The 13,613-nt window shown below is 38.2% G+C and overlaps 1 protein-coding gene across 13 annotated transcripts in view; it reads right to left on the reverse strand.

The window, feature by feature from the left end:
• Pbrm1 (polybromo 1) overlaps positions 1-13,613 on the reverse strand; it is a gene marked incomplete in the record, with an annotated part of 135,009 nt that overhangs the window by 45,809 nt on the left and 75,587 nt on the right. For 12 of the 13 annotated variants that reach the window (XM_013515575.1, XM_013515583.1, XM_013515582.1 and 9 more), the window contains 4 exon segments: positions 3,659-3,804; positions 6,769-7,032; positions 8,544-8,701; positions 9,752-9,937. In XM_013515575.1, coding sequence (XP_013371029.1) covers positions 3,659-3,804; positions 6,769-7,032; positions 8,544-8,701; positions 9,752-9,937 — 754 coding nt within the window. 13 annotated transcript variants of the gene reach the window in all.

The raw sequence follows: 13,613 nt of genomic DNA on the forward strand, positions 1-13,613 counted from the left end.
ATGCCTGTAATCTCAGCACTTGGCAGGCTGAGGCATTAGGATCACCATGAGTTCAAAGCCAGCCTGGTGAGTTTGAGGCCAGCCTAGACTATATAGCAAGACCCTGTGTCTTAGTTACTTTTCTCTCATTGGTGAGATAAAATACCTGACACCTGGAATTAAGGAAGGAAACGTTTATTTAGCTCACAGTTTGTGGAAGTTTCAGTCCATAATCAGCTGGTTCAAAGGTAGGGTGGCACATGGCAGAGGGCAATGGTTCGTGATGGCAGGCAGCAAAAGCAGCAAGAGCAAGAAGGGAGGAGCAGCAGCAAGCAGCCTCTTTCCCTCCTTTATACTGTCTGCAAACTACCTGCCCAACATTGGACCATGAATCAATCATAAACTCTAGAAGCCCACCCCATGACTGTATGAGGCTTTGGGGGAACATCCAGACACAAACCGTAACACCCTGTCTCAAAAAAACTTCAATATGTGGGGTGAGATCACACAACTGGCAGACATGCCTTTAACAAAGGAAAGGTTCATAATCTTTTTGCAGTTCAAGATCTAAGGCCCCTTACCTCATGAGAGTTTGTTGGAAGTCAGAGACTATTAACATCTGGCTGCTATGTGCCAGATACTGTACTATTTCTCAACACCAATGCATAAAGTTAAAATTATTGTCCCATATTCTCCTGGTTCCTGATGTGAAGTAGCATCATTATCTCAGCTAATAGTAACTCCAATGTTTCAATGCTCCTGGCCTACAAACAGGAGACTTTGTTCACTACCCTCTCTCAGAACCCACATCAAATTTATTAGGATAATATGAACATGATCTTCAAAATAGTATCCTTTGCAATCACCCTGGTCTGAGCTAGCATCACTCTTGTCTTGATTATTGTAATAGCTTTTTAGCAGATCTCTTTCTTTCTACGCACAATGCTTTACAGTCTATTCTCAACAATCAGGAGGCAGAGCAATTCTATTAACACCTAAATCAAATGTCATTTCTGTACTTGAAACAACCCAGTGACACTCCATTTAACTTTGTAAAATCCTAAGTTTCCACAACGTTCTCTGAGACTGTACATGATCTGCACACTATGCCCTACTTAACTCACACATGGCTTTGCTAGTAAAACGGTGCTGGTCTGCTTCTTTCTCAGGCCTTCATACTGAGTATTCACTTTGCCTGGAATACTTTTTCTATGGATATTCACAATTCTCACTCTCATTTTAAGTGTCAGTATAACTGCTCAATGAGGTGTGGAATGCAGACCATACTCCTTGGTCCTACCAGGCCCTCACTCAAATTACCGTGCTCTATTACTTTAACAGCATGTATCATGATGTAACAGACTGCAACTTTACTTAGTATGTTTGTGTCTTCCCACTAGAACAAAGCTCCATAGCTAACATATCCTCACAGCCTAGTAAATAGTAGACATAATAAAGGCTTACTGAAGTTGAATAAATCTGATTAGAAAACAAACCCAGAAAGGTAAATCATCTGCCTAAGGACATGCAACTATCAGAGCTGGGAATTAAATCAAGATCTTCTGGAACCAACTACTGTTATTTTATGCTTGTTTCTTACAGTGCTACAGGCAGTATTTAGGGCCTCTTATTTGCTAGGAAAGCGCTCTATAATGAACTGCATTATCAGTTCCCAAATGCTGCTCTATTTTTTTTTTTTTATTCTTTTAAAGAGAATAGCAGAAAAAAGAATAACAGCAAAATACATACAAAACAAAGCAAGAACATTAAAAATGATACGGGGTTTCAAACCAAATGACAGGAATTAACAGTGGTTGTTATATTACATATTGTTATTATCAACAAAATTGCTCAGGTTACCAGATGTAAGAATGGATCATTGATCAAACCAGTAAAGAGAATAGGAAAATAATAATTTAAAAAAAACTAGACACAATACAGAGTTTCACTAGACAAAATGGTAGGAATTCACCAATGGTTGTTATATTGAATATCTTCATATCAGTTGCTCAGATTACCAGATATAAGCATACAACACTGGTCAAAATATAAAAAAAAAAATTAAGCATTAACTGTTCCTTTCATTAAACTACCAGACATCAGCAGTACAGTTATCCTAGCTATCCTTCTACAGACACACACACACACACACACACACACACACACATATTTTTTTGCCTTAGTTCTTTCCTTTTTCTTCTTTCCCTCATCCCAGTTGTTCCTTCCTTTGAGCAATTTCTTTCCCTTTCACATTACCTACTGAATATTTTGGGTTTTATTTACTCTTTCAGGTTCTTATGCTAGGGAGAAAATATGATGTTTAAACATGTGGGTCTGATTTATTTTACTTATGAGTATGGTCTCTAGTTGCATCCATTTACCTACAAAAGCCTTGAGTTTATCTTTTTTTATAGCTGAGAAATACTCCATTGTATAAAAATACCACTTCTTTTTTCTCCATTCCTTAGTGGATGGGCATTTGGGTTGTTTCCAAGATTTAGCTATGACAAATTGCGCTGCTATGAACATGGGTGCACATGTATTGATGTGGTATGGATTCTTCTGGAAAAATACCCAGAAGAGGAATAAATAGCTCAGTTAAGTGGGACTTCTAGTCCTAGTTTTGTGAGGAATCTCCAAACTGATTTCCACAGTGTTTTCACCAATCTACACTCCCATCAGCAGTGAAGAAGTGTTCCTTTTCCCCACAGCCTTTCCCCAAATGCTGCTCTAAATCACTATCGCCTACGACCCAATCTGGTACCTGAGTCCTTCACTGCTGTTTTTTCGCCCCAATAATGAGGAATGTACATAGGGCCTTTGTACTGAGCTACACCCATGGCCTTTTTCAAGTTTTTATTTTCATTAAGGTCTCATTAATTTGCTGGGTTGCCCAGGCTGGATTTGAACTTACAATCTTCCTGTCTCAGCCACCTGGAGACCTAGGATTACATGAGTGTGCCACAACACCTGACTCATCATTCAACCATACTTCTATCCTTTCATCAACTTACTTGTTCATCAAATATATGCACCCTATCTATGTTTCATGCATTATGATTTGAGCAGGGTATATACAGAGTTCAGCAAAAAGAACTCCTACTTTCAGGGCATTTGGAAATGCCAGGGATAAAAACCTGACAATATAATAAATACCAATATATGATATGTACTCAAAAAGAAGGAAATGCATGGTTCTCTGGGAATGTGTAACAGGGAGACCTAACCTAGTCCATACGGGAATGAAAGGTTTCTTCTATGAAGTGCCAATTCAAATTTAAGCTAAGGAGTTACAATACACAACGGGCAGGGAGATTTCAGAGCAGAGAATTCCGTCAATGGTAAGAGAAGAAAAAAAAAACAAGAGCCAATGGATGAATTTATTTATTTTTTTGTTTTTTACTTTTTCAGATAGGGTCTTGCTGGCCTTAAACGCACTAGACAGCCCAGGCTGGCCTTGAACTCACAGTGAGCTCCTGAGTGCTGGGGTTATAGGCATGTGCTGCTATGCCCGGTAAATGGAAAAGAAAGTGGTTAGTAGGAAAAGCCGGGGAAGTGTGGTCTGAGAAGAAGCTGGAGAATTTGCCAGAAGAGGGATTTTTGTTTTCATCCTACGAGTGATGAACGTCTACTGGCTCTCAGACCCAATCTTATCTTCCCAACTTCAATGACAACTCACCTGCCAACGCGAGGGCGCACCAGGCCGTGGGACTTGATGAAGACACAGTCTCCAACCTTTAGCCACATGTCATTGTAATGGAGCTGCTCAAAGTAGTGACAACCTGGTTCTCCATTGGACATTTCCACAGGGACATCTTCTTTATCCTGTGGTAAAGCAAAATGGTTGAAGAAAGGCAGCTAATGATCAAGGAGCAGGCAGAAAAGAAAAGCAGATTTTCCTTCACATTAATTTAAAAGGTAAGTCTACCATAAATGGAAATTCGAAATTCTTCAGAAGGTTAAGAAACCAAAAAATCAGGTTAAAATCAAACTGCCTTGTGTTTGCTTTAGCAGCACATATAGTAAAATCAAACTGCCTTATCAAATACTATACTTATTTTACATTTCTAGATATTTTTCATAAAATAATGTTACTCTAAGATGCTTTTATCTATTCTCTCTCCTTCCTTCCCACCCCCATAGCTTTTAGGAAGAAAATACTGGAGACATTACTATTCAGAAGAAAATTCACACACTGCTATGGAGTATAAGGAGCAAATTTTTCATAGGTTTCCCCTTTATTTATTGAGCTTCCTAATCCTCCCACCCACCTACCCATCCATCCATAATGTTAGTTGTTGGTTGGTTTTGGGGACAGGGTCTCACTATGTAGTCCACAACTCTCAGTGCTCCTCAGACCTCAGCATCCCAAGTGCTAGAATTACAAGTATGCACCACCAAGCCTAACTCTTCTTTGTTTTTAAACCTCTTTGTAAACTCAGTCCATTCAATCTCTTTGGGTAATAAAAGTTCATTTACTAGCCACGCTGGAAAGCAATACGGTAGTTCTTTTTGTTCCCTACAGGAACCTGAAATTAAACAACTTGGTGCTCATCCCGCTTTTGTAATCTATTTGTGTGTTTGTGGATGACACAGAGAAAGAAAATCTCTCTCCTTTCTAGTCTTAATCATTGATTACATCTAGTGAAATGAGAAATCAGGCAATCCCCTGGGTCAGGGGAGCCATTCATCAGCACAACAGAAATGAAAGTAAAGACTCACTCCTCAAACCACAGAAGCATTTAGTAAACTCATCTCCAGATCACATACAAAAGAGGAGAGCAGATAAATTCCAGGAGGCAGATTAGAGCACAGGGTTGAGGTAACTTCTGACTGCAAGACACTCCTCTCCAAGCCATCTCCACATCCCTGGGAAGGCACGCGGGTGCCGGCAGGGTGTGAGAGGTACAGAAGCTGTGGGAACCCACACTGCCCAGACAGAGTGAGAGGAAGGTAGAAACAGGTCAGAAGCTTCTCTACCCACCTGGCCCCCTCCCTCCGATTCTCTCCCCCCAGTGGAGGACTCCAGCCATCTGCTCACTCATCCCTGGGGAATGTGGCTCCTCTATTTATAGACAAGAAAAGAAGTGGGAAGAGAGCTAAGCTAGGTACTTGGTGCTCTCTCTCACCTTCCACCATATCCTCATTTCATAACTTTAACAATTGATAGATTGTATATTTTTACTATTCTGACTTATTGCAACACGGAAATATATAGCCTCTGTGACATAAACACATACTATTTTTGACTTGTGGAAATTGAGGTAACAGCACATATCAAATTCCAGCTATCCGCAATTTTCTTCTTTTTCCTTTTTTTTTTGGTGCTGGGAATTGAACTCTGGACCTTGCACTTGCAAGGGAGGTGCTGTAACTACATACAGTGCTATATCCCCAGCCCCATACTCTGTTTTTGAATACATTTCTGGGTTTGTCACCTACTAGCCGATGAGACATTAGGCAAGTTATTTAACCTTTGTGCCTTAGTTTTCTCATCTATATGGCAAGGATGAACTAGGCATGGTAGCACACTGCCTGGAATCCCAGCACTGGGGAGGCTAAGGTAAGGAGCACTGCCACAAATTTGAGGCCAGCCTGATTACACAATGAATTCAAGGCCAGTCTGAAGTACATAGTGAGACCTTGTCTCAAAAAGAAAAAAAAAGATGAGGATGATAGTGTGGCCATGAGAGGCAGATTCAGAAAGCTTAAATGATAGATATAATGTATGTTTAAGTACACAGAGCCATGAATATAACGAAGTATAAAGACTTCCTTAACTTCAACAATCTTTGCATTCCTAGGATGAACTCTTTTCTTTTTGTTCTAAAAGACAATTTTATTTCACTTATAAATCCACCTTTCCACTGGGCATGGTGGTGCATGCCTGGGTAGTGCCAGCACTTGGGAGGCTGAGCCAGGAGGATCACCGCAAGTTCAAGGCCAGCTTGGGCTACACAGTAAGTTTAAAGCTAGCCAGAATTACACAGTGAGATCCTGTCTCAAAAAAATTGATAAATAAGTAAATCTTTCCACTCAAATAATTTTCCTATCAATATTCATGAGCCTGAGCTCTAGTTTTTATTTTGCCAGGTTGTGAAATCCACATTATCTGGTTTTGGAAAATCAACTGGCAAATTTTCTTTGTCCTGTATGGTCTGAGACAGTTTATTTATAGGTTCCTCAAGGAGTTAAAAGAATGCGCCTACTGATGCTCAATATTGTATTCTTTGAGGCTCGTTCTTTGACAATTTTTAAATTTTTTTCATATTGTCTATATCTTATGTGTTATATCTCTTCTTGATTTTGGTCATTTGTAATATCCTAGAAAATTATTCTTTTTATTAAGTTTTAAAATTAGCAGATATATATAGTTGTAAAATTTCTTCCACCTTTGTATCTCTGATCTTAACTCTGCCACCCTTTTTTTCCCTTTATTAAGATAATTATAGTTCATCTTATTGGACTTGTCAAAGGATTAGCTCTTGGATTCACTTTTATTTTTACATGTATTTATTTCTGCTGTGCTAGGAATTCAACTAGGGTCTTGAGCATGCCAGGCAAATGCTCTGCTAGTGACCCACATCTCCAGTTCCTGGATTTACTTTTAAATTCTACTGGTCTGTGTTCTAAGTATTACTTTTTCTCGCCTTGCCTTCTAGTTTCCTTCTCTCTGGCTAAGGTTTTATACTGCTGATGTTTTCCTGAGTCTGGGTATTTTACTCATTTGTTTTCTGGAATAGATATTTTCAGGTGTAAAATTTTTTTGCGTGACTATTATCTACATACCTTTTCCAAGTTAAAACTGTCTTCAGCTCGACTGTCCTCTGAGTTGTCTGTATTCTTCTCATCATCCCCTTTATCTGCATTTGCAAATACAGATGCCACTCGGACTACAGGTAGGGGCACGTCCCGAGGAACAAACCTAACTGAGCTGATGGGCATGGTCCACAGTTTAATTTTCTTAAAAGATTTGGTTTTGGCGGAATATCGTGATTCACAAACAAAAACATCCTCATCTCGAAAGTTTTCTGGGCATAATTTGAAGTATTCCTGTGGGTGAGGGGGCGACAGTCAGGTAAATTTTCTATAAATCAATCACTCCCCCCAAAAGTAAATACTAACCAATTAACCAAAGATTAAACATTAGGACTTTCTGGGAATAAACAGTAAATAGTGAGAGGTCTAGGATGTTGGCTACAGATAGATTTATTAAATATATACCCTTTAACTTACAAACATGAACAATATTCAGCTTACAACTGACCTTTGAAAATGTTAGTATGTCATATAGTTACAGTTTTCCTTAAAGCTTTAGACAGCGTATATGCCTATATCAGACAGATAAAACATATACCTTATTACCTAAAAATCAAACCAATAATTTAACACGTTCCCATTACCTTGAACCACCGGTGGTACATGCATGACTCTTCCATTGGGCAGCTTGAATCAGAAGTAGTACATGCATGATTGTCTCACTGGGCGGCTTGTACCACTGGTTGTACAAATGGATCTAATCACTTTTATCATTCTTTTTACTAATAAAATTAAATCAGAGCTGCCCAGCAGAGAGATATATGAATTAACAAGACATATTTACAGCCCCATTATAAATGCGTAAAAATGATTATCTTTCAGAAAATATTTTTCTTAAAAATTAGCCTGGCTAAACCAGACATGGTGGTATATGCCTATAATTCTCGCATTCTGGGAAGATGAGGGAGGAGGACTGCAAGCTCAAGCCCAGCCTGGGGTTCTGCTGGGGGCTTATTAGTCCTCTGGATACCTATGGCGAGAATGGCAGGCAGGGAATAAAGAAAGACAAAAGATAATATTCAAGGTTCACAGGGGACCAAGGAGTTGGCCTCTAGTGGACTGGCTCTCTGATAACCCATTGTTATTACTCAGCAAGAAGCTCAAGGGGTAACAATGTGCTTTTCTTGGAACAGATGACTGTTCCAAGGGATAATAAAATGGGGATCAAGTTTAGTATATCAAAAGGAGCAAGTAAGGTTCTTCCTCACACCTGGATGCCTATTCAGAAGATATCATCTCGTCTCAGGAGGCTGTGAATATGAGCTCCCCCAACATATCCAAAGATCATGCAGCCAGCTATCTGTAAACTCTCCTGTCCCTGAGGCAAGTCACACCAGTCTCTGACCTCAGGATCGTAGTCACCCAGTCTGGTCCCTAACATAGTGAACTATTACTTCATATCACTTTCTCTCCAACAGGAAACTTTGTGAGCCCCTAGCTCAAAATAAAAAACAAAGAGCTGGGGATGTAGCTCAGTGTAAAGGCCCTGGGTTCAATCTCAGTAGCAAAAAGGCATGGTACACACATACTAAAGGTCTGGCAACATAAGTTAAACTAATTGCATATAGCTAAATAGTATAAGCAGCAAATGGTCTTTCAAAACCATATTCAGGTTTTCCTGAAATTTACACAGTTATACAGATATAATTTAAAACTTCCTGATTTTATAAATACTACCAGTTTTCATGTTTTTAAATCTTATTCCCAGAAAATGACTGGTACTTTGGCACTCATGAGTTTCTTACCTTGACGAACATGACCACACATTTGCCTAGAATTTTACTAACAGGAATTTTATTGTAGTAGTCACTCTTAAAAACTTCCTTTTCAAGAAATTTTCGTGTAGCCAGGTGGAATGTTTCATTTGGCCGATAAAACCAACAGCCATACAACCATTTTTCACCTCAAAAAACAGACAGAAAGAGAAGATCATCATTAAGATAAACTACCTGCTCTCTGCAAACTTAGGAAACACTCCATTATCCATGGTATGAACCAGCACAGTGCTTTTTAGATTATTTCTTAGCATAATTATCTTAGAAGAAATAATATAAGGAGGTCCTCTTATAGTAAAAGATGTAAGATAGGAAGATGCTGAGACTTCCCCTAGTCAATTCATATGTAAAACTCTGTGCTTTAGTAAGGACATAGATAACACTGAAGCTATTTATTGATTGACTGTCTTTGAGTCAGGGTCTCGCTATGCAGTTCACACTGGCCTTGAGCTCACTTTATAGCCCAGGCTGGTCTCAAACTTGCAACCATCTTCCTGCCTCAGCCTCCCGAGTGCTGGGATTACTATTTTACGCCACCATGCCCAGCTCTGAAGCTATTTGGCACTCAGGTGAAAAATCTACAAGTTTTACATGATGGGCAGCTAAAAGAACTGGACTGCCTAGACCACATTTCCAACAGCCTGCTTGTGGCTGTGTGAAATCATTTTAATAATATATGCTCATATACTCATTTCATTCAGAAAGGTATAAAGACAGTAAGTCATTTATTATCCATGTCTCAAAGGCAATTTTTTTGCAAGGAGACCTTTTTGACAACAAATTCTAAGTGAGGACACATGTCCCTCCATAATTTCTTTTTTATTTGTGGTAACTACTAGAGTGGTTTTGCTGAGGAAAACACGAGCTTTGTGCTCTAAATCTGTGCTATCCTTCATTGAATCTTTTTGTAAGTATCACATGAACAAATGAATCCGAAGTAGATTTTAGGAAGTTGTAATTCTGACTCAATTATGACAAAGTCCAACACTTCAAGATTCTATGTCTCTCATATTGTGGGTGCTTAATTACATTTGTTAGTACACTGGGCAATTTTATTTATTGATACAATAGATCAGCTACTGTTGGCAAAAAATATCTCAGTTGAACTTTTCTTCCCTGGGGAGCAAGTAAAATAGCCACATCTTACCAATATGCCCTTAGATTTAAAACAAACTTACCAGCTGAATCTTCCCACAGCCTCTCAATACAGACTATATGTGGTTGTAGATTGGCTTCTGCAGGTTCTACATACACATAATCTCCAACATGGTACATACTGTTCTTAAAGCTGCAGTCTTGGCTGTATGTGCGATGTAAGCCTGATAGGGTTGCAGCACATGAAGAATCTTCACTCTTTTCAGCTTCTTGGGTTAAAAAAAGAAAAAAGTACTCACTAGAAATCAGCTATGGGATTCAAACACCACATATTAATACATTTCTTTTTGTGACATTCAAAGGATGGAGTCAGAAAAAACAGTACACTCTTGACATTATTAATAGTTTCTACTCAAAATTACTTTTTCTTTTGTTTTGAGATGGAGTCTGTGTTGCTGAGGCTGGTCAAACTTGCAGATTCAAGTGATCCTCCTGCCTCAGTCTCCCAAGTAGCTAGGACCACAGGCATGCATCACTACACCTTGCCTTAAAACTGCATGAATTATAATCAACTGCCATTAATTTTTTGTTTTTGTTTTTGTTTTTGTTTTTGTTTTTCTCCGGCACCGGGAACCGAACTCACGACCTTGCACTTGCCAGGCAGGCGCTTTGCCGCTGAGCTAAATCCCCAGCCCCTCAACTGCCATTAATTTATTAAAGATTCTATAGGATAAGAGTAATCATTTTAATAATATATGCTCATATACTCATTTTTAGTAATTCAGAAAGGTATAAAGACAGTAAGTCATATATAAATTATATAATCCTAGATAAAATCTGATGTATATCCTCTATTCTCTTTCTGCAAATATGAGTATCAATGGACCATAAACTATATACACACACACATATATAATATACTTAATAACTATGAACATTTCCCCTGAGGTGAAATGTTGTTCAACAAGACTTTTATTTTTGTTGAATGAGACCTTTTAATGGGTTCAGTACAAGCTCTCATTTGCATACACCATAGTTTTCCTTTTTCCCCCTTTTTGTGGTACTGGAAACTGAACACATGGCCTTTGTACTGAGCTTCACCCCAGGCTTTTACTTTTTATTTTGTCCAAGTTGGGTTGGACCTTGCAGTCCTACTGCCTCGGCCTCCCAGAATGCTGAGATCACAGGTGTGCACCACCAGGCCCAGCTACTTTTTTTTTTTTTTTTTTTTTTGAGGATAATGTTTTGCTAACATCTTTGATAACTTCATTAGGATAACTTCTCATAAATGGAACAGCTGAGAATAAGCATTTTAAATGTTTTACAAATGGATAGTCCAAATTACTCTCCAAAAGGTTACATCAGTTTAAATTCTTCATTGTTCAATTAAAAAAATTTTTGTCAATTTTGATAGAAAATGTTATCTAGTAATTGACTAATCCAGTAAATCCTTGTGACATACAAAACAGATTCACAAGGTTCTTGAGCATTTCATACCATCAGACACAGTCAACTGGACTGAAAGGGTCAGACAAGGTACAAAACTTTAAAAAAGTTGTCTGACATCCCAAGTTTCAGAGACACAAAACAGGATAATAATACAACTCAGTTGTAAATACCTTTCATGAATTAAGTTGATTCCAAGGGCAGAGTACTGAGCCACAGAGGACAGTTCCTAGATCCAGAAACCCAAAGGAGTCTGTTGAGCTTGATTTCAAAATTGCTCAGAATTAAAACAGTTCAATCTCTCTTTTCGAACAGTAATATCTACCCGTTATTCTATGCATCTCTCACTGTATTTTAAGAGCAGACAGCTAGTTTTGTTTGCGTTTTACTGGTCTACAGATTAATAGTGTATCAGGATGGACTGTGCCCAGAGCCTTACCCATACACTTAGTTTAGATGATTTAGAACATGGGTGTCCAACCTTTTGGTTTGCCTAGGTTGCAATGAGTGAAGAGGAATTAACCTGGGTCACATATCAAATGCATAATATAGTTAACAAATACAAGTATAAAAACTATTTTACAAAGCAACACAAAGCCAAGTTTAATATTAAAAAAGGAAGTTTACACGTCTGCTTTACAACAACAGATGCCAATGTTCAGAGGGACACAGTAATCACCGTTTTACTCACCAAATTACACCAACACATGTAATGTTTAATATACTCAAGTTTTAATTCAACTTTGTGCACCAGGGCACAGAAGGAAAAGTAAGCACTGCACTGTACCCTTTGCTACATAGAATTCAGTTGTCACCAATGCAGTCCAAACTTGAATACAGCACAAGCAAGGCAAAAGAAAAATCACTAAAAATCACATAATACTGGCTCAAAAGGCAATTAGAGACCTGTATTTAGAAGCTGAAGAGAACGGAATCTTTACAGAGTGGCAGAAATTATTAGAATTCTGTCCTAAAGTTATTAGATTGTGAGCCTCCTAGGCTGCTTATTTATTTACTTCTTTGCTTACATACATACATATATTTACTTATGGTCATTTGAGATAGGGTCTTGCAATGTAGTGCAAGCTGGCCTTAAACTCACTATATAGCCTAGGCTGGCATCAAAATCGTGGCAATCCTCTTGCCTCAGCTTCCCAAGTACTGGGATTATAGGCTTGTTCCACCATGCCTACCTGGGCTGGTTTTTTTTGTCTTTTTGAGACAGGGTCTCGCTATGCAGTTCAGGCTGGCCTCAAACTCGCAGTGATCCTCTTGCCTCAGCCTTCCAAGTGCTGGGATTACAGGCGTGCAACACCATGCCTGGCTGACTGCCTGGGCTGCTTTCTTTCAGTTGCCTCATTATTTTTGTTTTTCTCAGTTCTTGGTAGCTTTCTACTTCATATTCTGATTTTTCTCTGAATGTTTTCTTTCTAGTATAATGTCATTTTGAAAACAGCTATGTTGAGGCATAATCCACACAATGCCTAATTCACCTTTTAAAAATATATAATTCAATGGATTTTGATGCCTTATTAGTTCTTTTTTTTTTTTTTAGTAGTAAAAAGTATAAGACAGAACTTGCCATTCTGATCACTTCTAACAGTACAATTCAGTGGCATTAATTACATTTCAATGTCATGAAAGTATAACCACTATTTCCAAAACTATTTCAAACAGAAAGTATAATCATTACACACTAACTTCTGGCCCCCTTCCCCTTGATGCTGGTACCTAGTAACCTCTATTTTGCTTTCTATTTCTTATTTGCCTATTTTAGCTTTCACAGGTGCAATCATATAATATTTGTCCTTTCCTGACTTATTTCATAGTTACATTTTCAAGGGGTCCATCCATGCGGCATGTATATTGTATTCCTTTTTGAAGCTGAATAGTATTCCATTGAATGGACATATCAAAATTTGTTCATTAATCTGTTGATGGACACAGGATATTTTGCCCTTTGGCTATTATGAATAATGCTGCCATGGACATGGGTATATAAATACTTCTCTGAGTTCCTGTTTTTAAAGGAAGTCTTTTTTTTTTTTTTTTTTTTTTTTTTTTTTTTTTTTCTCCGGTACCAGGAACCGAACTCACGACCTTGCACTTGCCAGGCAGGTGCTTTTGCCGCTGAGCTAAGTCCCCAGCCCCTGTGTTCCTGTTTTTAATTCCTTTGCATATATACCTAGGAGTGGAACTGGTAGACTATGTGGAGACTCAGCTTTTTGAAGAACTACCAAATTATTTTCAGTAAGACTGTACCACTTTATATTCATATCAGCAATGTAGTGAGGTTCCAATTTCTTTGTATCCTCACCAACACTTATTTTCCTGTTTTTAATGATAGCTATCCTAAAGATGTGTAAGTAGTATTTCATCATAGTTTTTTATTTGCATTCTTCTAGTGATATGTAGCTTATTTTCATGTACTTCTTGGCCATCTATATAATTTTTTTGGAGAAATGGCTATTCAAATCCTTGGTCCAATATTTTTTAATT

The sequence above is a fragment of the Chinchilla lanigera genome, unplaced genomic scaffold (genome assembly GCF_000276665.1).
Source record: "Chinchilla lanigera isolate Chin_1 unplaced genomic scaffold, ChiLan1.0 scaffold00029, whole genome shotgun sequence".
Classification (NCBI taxonomy): Eukaryota; Metazoa; Chordata; class Mammalia; order Rodentia; family Chinchillidae; genus Chinchilla; species Chinchilla lanigera.